Consider the following 7,800-nt stretch of genomic DNA (forward strand, 5'->3'; position numbering starts at 1 on the left):
TTCGCGCGCGACGGGAGGGGGCCTTTCGCGCCCGGCGGTGCGATGCGAATGAAACGATCGCGAAAAAGAAAGAAAGCAACCGCAACCCAAAATTCTTTTCCTGGAGGACACGATCCCGGCGGAACAGACTAACTGACAAAATCCCGAGTGCTACCGCACGCGCCGCGTCGCGGCGCGTGCGGTAGGCTTTGTTTGAAGTTAAAAGTCGAATCAGAGCGGTGTCGGCGTTGTCCTCCATTTTCCTCCCCTGGGCCCCCGTCCGGGACCGCTCCGGGACGCACGCCGGCGAAGCACCATCAAGCTGTTGTACGGCTCCGGCATCGCCTTCCCACGCTTAGCTAGACTGAGAGATCATACGGTCTTCCTCCGGAGGGCCCCCGGCCGCGGCGCGGTGCGGCGGCGTCACAAATCCGACCACAGAGCACCGGGACGCGGTCCGATCTGAGGTCCAACTAGGCGTATGCATTGCCCATCCAGGGCTATCACCTGGACCCATCAACAGGCGCCTGCGGCGCCGTGGTCACGAGGTGTTGTTCACACTTGCCCAAGCATTCATGCAGTTCGGCCCGACTTCGCTTCCCTTCGATGTGGCTGTGGCCCCCGATGTTGCTTCCGATGCTCGCCGCACTCCGTGGAACGCGCTCAGCGCTCGCTGCACCTCGGGCTTCCGTCCTGCCTCCCGCAGACTACACGATGGCAGCTCCGGCCACCGTACTACCTCCTGCTGACTACACTGGGGTGGTCACTCCCACTGCTCGGTCGACTGCGCAGGAAGCCTCGACCGCTGAGCTCCAAGCCTGCGTCTACGCTCACGACTATTCCTGCATCGCAAACGGCCAACCATTCGTGGCTCCGAATTGGCTGAGCGACGACCTGCTGACAGCGCTGCGAGCGGATGCGAGAGCCTTGCGCGACGCCGGCTCGTTTGTCGATGCAAATGAGAAGCTCGGAAAGCGGGTCAAGCTGAGCTTGACGGAGAGGGACTGGTGCGCGCCCGGGGAGGAGGCACCGAGCGAGGCGCGCGCTGTGGCGAGGCGGCTCTTTGACACGTTGTTGGTCGAGCTCGAGAGGGTGTTGGGCCGCCGCCTGTCCCTGGAGGAGCACGGGGCGCAGGCAAAGTACGCCATCGCGTGCGAGGGGGAGCCGCTAGCCTTCCACGTCGACCAGCGGCACGAGGCGCTGCAGTCGCACGAGGAGCACCACGGAGACGCGACCCGGCGCACGCTGGCTGCTCTCGAGCGGGACGCGTCGTCCTGACCGCTTGCGGGACGTGTGCGGGACGTGTCGTCCCGTAGGCGCAGCCTCGGCTGGCTGCTCTACCTGAGCGACGACGGTTGGGACGAGCCCGGCGGCAGCGGCAGCGGCGGCACTCTGCTCACTTACCCCCGGGACGACGCCGTCGGCGAGTGCGGCGTCCACGCGTGCGGAGACCTGCAAGTGGGCTATAGGAGTAGGACTAGGAGTAGCAGTTGTAGCTGTGGCAGTAGTGGGTGGTAGTAGCGCGGCGTCCACGCGTGCAGAGCACCTGCAGGTGGGCTGGCTCGAGCGAGGGCGCGGCTCGGAGCCCGTCTTTCTGGACGGGTGGGCGGTGCCGCACGAGATGCGGGGCCGCTCGCTGCAGGAGCTGGCGCGCGAGGCGGCGGCGCACTTCTCGGACGAGGCCTCCCTCTGGGCGTCCTTGCGCGGGCAGGTCCAGCCCGCGTACCAGCTGTATTGCGCCGGCCCGGACGGGTCGCGCGAGAACGTCTCGCCGGTGTGGGAGCGACCCGCCGCGCACGAGCGGGTGCCTTCGCTGCGCGAGATGCTCGAGCCGCGCTGGCGCGACGGCTGGAGCAGCACCATCGCGAGCGGGCACCCGAGGCAGCGGACGGTGGCGGTGAGCCCGCGCGGCGGCACCCTCGTCGTCTTCGATGCGGTCGCTGTGCCGCACGAGGTGACGGCGGTGCTCGCGGGCGAGCGGCTCGCCCTCTTCGGCTTCATCGCAGGGGAGAGGCCGGTGCCGCACGGCTGGCGCACAGAGCCGGGGCGGGCGGCGCGGCGCAACTTGCCTCCGTCGTGGCGGCCGGAGGAGTCGCAGGGCGAGTGGTACCACGAGGGGTGGGCACGCGACTTCCATCACCACTTTCGGTACACCAGGTGAGGAGAGAGAGTGTCACGCCGTGGCGGCGGGGCTGTAAAAATAAAGCGCTCCAATGGCCGCTCGATGGGGCTCTGTTTCTTTTGATGTGTCCGTTTTATTCATTTACGTCAGATGCGCTGCTGCACGAAATACTGGCCGTCGAAGGTCAGGTGGCAGCGCAGCGTGTCGTCGAGGTACAGCATGGTGAAGCCCGCGCCGCGATCGGAGAGCTCGGCCTTGCCGCGGGAGGCGCGGCGCGCGAGGGCGCGCAGCAGCCAGCTCGGCGGCAGCGGGAGGACGAGCGCGCGCAGCCAGCGCGAGCGGCGCAGCAGCTTGACGCGGCGAAAGTAGAGCTGCACCTCGTTGTCCGAGAGCGCCTTGCCCTTGACGACCACGCGGAAACCGCGCAGCTTGCTGTCGGGCGCGTCAAAGTCAACGCAATTCACAAAGTAGCCCTTCTCGCCGTCAATCTCCTGGTAGGTCGTCGCACTGCCCTTGTCCTTGGACGGGCGAAAAGTGGCGTCGGCGCCCGTCGTGAAGAGCAGCTTCCACCGGCCAGTGAGCGGGCTCTCGCCACCAGGCGTGCGCCATCCGTCAAAAGGCGCGGCTGTCGGGTTGGACTCCGCCAGCTCCTCGATCAGGTCGACGGTGGCGTTGCGGAGCGCGGCGAGCGCCACGCTGCTGGCAGAGACGTCGATGTTGGCAATCTCCTCGGCTTGCAGCGGCGAGGTTGGCCCCTCAGCACCGGCCGCCGCGTCAGCGGCCCACTGCTCCTCCTGCGCGGCTTTGAAAGCCTCGCACGAGGTCACGAGCCGGGCCTATTGGGAAGGACCCGAGAAGGCTCAGGCTGAGAGGCTGTGCAGCTGCGAGCTTGTCGTGCGGGCCTTCAGGTCCTCGGCCGTGCTCGCAGCGGCGACTGCAGCGCGCGGAGCCGCGGCAGGCAGTGCTCGGTGTGGTACGGCTGGCACGGCACGCCAGGAGAGTAGCACGGGTGCGACGATGGAGAGCATCGTGAAAACTGTGGGCGGTGCAGTCTGGTTTGTGGAGTAGCCGCAGGGAGTCCAGGGCACCCAGAGGCCCCGTTTTCTTTTTTGTGGCTATTCTTTTTCTGTTTTTCTAGGTGTTCGTTCGGCTGGAATCCTGAGGGCCTTGTGGCCGGAAAGGTCCCAGTCTGGTTTGTTGGGCGCCCGCTTTTTTTATTTGTGGCTAAATTCTTTTTCTGTTTTTCTCGGTGTAGTTCGGCTGGAATCCTGAGGGCCTTGTGGCCGGAAAGGTATCCCATGGGGAATGCGCCCGATCGGTCCTCGCGCGCGCCAACACTCACCCACAGCCTCACACGGCGATTTCAAAGAGCTCGAACCGCGTGCTACCCACGCGCACCGCCTGAGGCGCCTCGAGACGGCTGGCGCCGCGCGGGAGCGCACACGTCTCCGCCCCGCGCAAAGGCCCGTCGCCACTATCGCCACCGCCGCCCCCACCGCTGTCGGTGCCGCCGCTGCCGGCGCGGCGAATCATGTCGCCGAGCGTCCTGCCCTCGTCGGCGGGCTGCACCGACGCGAGGATCGTCCACCCCTCCGCCGCCTCGAGCAGCTCGCCCGCGCCGCCCGCGCCGCCCGCGCCGCCCGCGCTGCCCGCGTGCCCGTGGCCCGCCTGAACCTCCTCGTGCACCAGCCTACGGAGAGACGCCGTGGACGCGTCGTGGACACGTCGTGGACACGTCGTGGACGTGTCCCGTCTGCCCTCGGCCGCGCGCGCCAGTGGGCGAGCTCGAGGTCGCCCTGGCCGACGGCGGCATCTACCGCCGCAGCGCGGCTGCTGCACGGGGTGTCCTGCCCCAAGCACGCCTCCCTCCACGCCGCCGCAACCCTCGATCGCATCGCGTCCGCCGCCTCTCCGACAGCACGGCTCGCGTATGCGAAGCGGCCGCCGCAAGCGACCACAATCAGGTCGCGCGCCGCGCTGGCGGCGGAAGCGGCGCCGCCGTCACCGCCGTCCGACGGCAGCGAGCGCATCGCGAGCACGCAGGGTGGGTCGGCCGAGGCGGGACGGGGAAGGCGCCGCCAGACCTCGTGGTAGTACGGGCCTCCGGCGCCGTCGCGCGCAAACGAGTCCTCGCGCCACTCCTCCACGCCCTCCGCAGCGCCGCCGAGCTGCCCCGCGCCGCCGCCGCCGCCGCCGCCGCCGCCGCCGTTGTCGCCGCCGTTGTCACCGCCGTTGTCGCCGCCGTTGTCGCCGCCGTTGTCGCCGCCGTTGCCGCCGAGGGGCGTGACCGTCCAACGGTTTGGCCGCGGCCGTCCTGCGCCGAGAAAGTTCCAGTCGACCGCGTGGTGGCGCGTGCACGCGACGGCTGCGACGGCGGCACCGCCCGGGCCGAACGCGCCTTGCACCTAGCGGTATATGTCCCTGTGCATGGTGCTGGGAAGGGAGGAGGGAGGAGAGGGAGGAGAGAGAGAGAGAGAGAGAGAGAGAGAGAGAGAGAGGGGGAGAGAGAGAGAGAGGAAGAGAGGGAGAACACCTCGGCCAGCCGCGCGTACCCAGCAAAGCCGTGCTGCCGGGCCAGCAGCCTCAGCCGCTCCTCCTCCCTCTCACCTACCAGACATGCCCGGAAACGGTCTCGGAAGCGTCGGCTCCTCAGCTTCGGCCAGTGTCCCACTCGCTCGCGCCAAGCGCATCGAGCAGGGCGTTGCGCGCGATGGGGATGCGGATGTCGACAAAGAGGGAGGGCGTCACCAGGTTGACGCACGCCTCGCTCGCGTCCGATGACTCCTCGCCGCCGCCCGCGAAGAGCGGCCGTGACCAGCCGCCAGTCAGCCACGGGAGCGCCGGCCCGCCGCCGCCGCCGCTCGCGTCTCGCGGCGGGCCCCATCGCCAGGCACGGAACGTGTCGTGCGTCGATCCCGCCTCCAAGTGGTGGTGCGGGAGCTGCGCCTGCTCAAACGCGTATCCACGGGCAGCGGTGTAGAGCGACTCGGCGACCCCACCGCCCGTCAAGATGCGCCCCTGCTTCGCGCTCCAGTCTAGCGCTGCAGATAGGTCCTCCTGGACGAAGTCATGCACCCGAGCCGTAGACAGGCTCTCGGCGCGCATCGCGAGCGGCGACGCGAGCCGACGGTACCTGAGTACTGCCATGTTTGCTGCATCAACAGGCAGGCGCCTCCGTTTCGTTCACGTGTGTCCTCTTTCACAAGATGCCTCGCTCTGCAGGCACCGATGGTCCCCCGGGGGGGCTCAGTTGAAGATCGGTGATCAACAGGGGTGCAACTGAGCTGCAACTTGAGCTAGAACTGAGAGGCTGCAACTCAGGGATGAAAGTACTGCAAGCCAAGTTTGATTGCTGCTGCAACCCTGATTTCTAACTCTGACTCCAATGGGTCTACCTGGTACGTCTCTGCTGTGTTAGGATCATCAGAGGTGTCGAGCGGTGTCGAGCGGTGTCGAGCGGTGTCGAGCGGTGTCGAGGGGTGTCGAGGGGTGTCGAGGGGTGTCGAGGTGTCGAGTTTGGCACCTTGACACGGACGAGCTTGGTCCCAGCCTAGATGGTGTCGAGGGGTGTCGAGGGGTGTCGAGTTGGTCGAGTTGGCATGGGGTGTCGAGGTGTCGAGTCAGTGTCGAGGTTTGGTGTCGAGGTGTCGAGGCCAGGGCTCAGCCTCCTCCTCGGGCGGCCGCTCCAAGGTCCAAGCACATCCTCACTCCAAGTTGACGGGTCGGCACCGCGGGCCGCGCGAAGCTGTCGCGCAGGGCTCGGCGCGGGCGCTGTGGGCGAGCCTGCAGCAGCAGCAAGCGTGTGTGGTGCCGGGCGCTTGAGCGTATAGAGTAGCACCTACCCTTGAGCCTTGGTCATGCTCGCTGCTTCCACCCCTCCCCGCCCTAGCTGGTCAGCGCCGTTCGTGGAGGGCTAGGCGCTCCGGCATTCTGTGCCGCCAAGCCAGGGGTCCGACGGGTGTCTTGTGGTTCTTGCCCAAAAATGCGGATGGTTTTTGCCCATGCACATTTTTTGCATGTTTGCATATGTTGCATTCACACATATCATGGCAGTTGAACGCATTTATAGTGCATTCAAGACTGCATTCTTCATTTTCTGCATTGTTTTCGAGAGGCAACTGCATTTCAGCTCTGCATATGCATTTTTTTGCATTCGGTGGGCAACTGCATTTCAGCTGCATATGCATTTTCTGCATTCTTTGCATTCGGTGGGCAACTGCATTTCAGCTGCATATGCTTTTTCTGCATTCTTTGCATTCGGCGGGAAACTGCATTTAGTTGCATGGATTCACTGACACACGGCCTCCATTGCGTGTGCACCTAATCCTCCAAAAAGACAATGATGTCCCTCCCAGGGCGGTGCTGGCTGTCGGTCGACTACAATCTCGTTCTCCGTGCGCAAGTAAGCAACCGCAGCGCGAACATCAGTGCGGGTCAAGTGCCTGTTCGCCGAGCTGACAGTGCAAAATAAGTCGTCAAAGGAGCACCTGAGCTCCCCCTCTTCCCCATCTCCCCAGCCCCCTCCCCGACCGCGCGGACAAGAGCAACGACGGCGGCGAGGTCAGAGTGGTCAGCAGCAGATGAGGGACCGGACGAAGTGCTGCTCGCGGTGGGTGCCGGTCGCGGGGGGCGCCGGGGGGGGGCGCTAACAGACCTCTTGCGCCCGCCTAGCCAACAAATCCCTGGGACCCGGTCGTGTGGGTGGATCCTGCGCAGCCTCCCCCCACCGTGTCGCGATGCGCTCCCCGCTCCCGTCCCCTAGCCTTGCTTGTGTCCCTGATCGTCCTTCCAAGATCCTGCTCGTGCAGGCGGGGACTCTGTCCCCTTCTCCCACCCCTCTTTGGCGTGTCCGATTTTATTTGTTGTGGAGCTCTATGGACCTGGTGCCCCCCCCCCCCCCTTCCCTGCTTAGGACTTAAGGTCCCTCGGGCCAGTTTCGGGCGGGCAAACCCTGCCCGGCCCCTAGAACCCCAGGTAAGGCCCAGGTGTGGCCTAGGGCATCAGAAGGGACCAAGACTAGAGGCGTCCAGTCTGAGCCATAGAGCCCATGTCTTTGCCCCCGAAGGTCGCGTTCAAATGCCCGGAACCGTGACGTTACAGTGGTGTCCGGTCGGCGCGATCACCGAGCTGTGACGCTCAGGGAAGCCGGTTGAGGTACTGGTTTCTTTGCCCAGGGCTTGCCTACGGCCCGTGCTGGATCAGCTGAGCAAGGTTTGGGGAGAATCCCCCGGACAGATCTTCAGATATTTTGACGGATGACCAAAATCACCCCGTTTTTGCCCATTGACGGGAGAGGGGTGTGAGCTTCGACGGCATTTGCATTCGGAAAAGAAGAAAAGCGCGGGGCAACAGGAAAAGAGCCACAAACACTAAAGCAGAAAAACCTAACAACAGAAAAAAATGTTTCTCGCTGCGCAGCTTCAAGCTCGCGCGAGCGATGGACCGCATTGGCCTCCGTTGTATCACGATGCAGCAGCCGTATGCCGCGGCGATGGCTGCCGGCGAGGGGCTATACACGCGGCGCGGCAAGGCCACCGCCTTTCCAGACGGCGGGGAGTGGGTCGCGGTGCACTGCGGCCAGAACGACGAGCACCTCAAGAACGCCGCCACCATGGCACGAATCCGCGAGGCGTGAAACCGGCTGCCCGAGCGATTCGGATCTGAGAGCGCAGCAGCGCTGCCTGCTCGGCGTGGTGCAC

At 65.6% G+C, this 7,800-nt stretch overlaps 1 protein-coding gene across 1 annotated transcript; it reads left to right on the top strand.

The window, feature by feature from the left end:
- Positions 1-615: 615 nt before the first annotated feature.
- Positions 616-2,140, top strand: EMIHUDRAFT_117597 (hypothetical protein; the record flags this gene model as incomplete). The annotated part of the gene is made up of 3 exons (XM_005772728.1): positions 616-1,250; positions 1,296-1,437; positions 1,532-2,140. The coding sequence occupies 3 exons, from the start codon at positions 616-618 to the stop codon at positions 2,138-2,140; spliced, it is 1,386 nt and encodes a 461-aa protein (XP_005772785.1).
- Positions 2,141-7,800: the final 5,660 nt, after the last annotated feature.

Source organism: Emiliania huxleyi, assembly GCF_000372725.1.
Source record: "Emiliania huxleyi CCMP1516 unplaced genomic scaffold EMIHUscaffold_351, whole genome shotgun sequence".
Lineage (NCBI taxonomy): Eukaryota > Haptophyta > Isochrysidales > Noelaerhabdaceae > Emiliania > Emiliania huxleyi.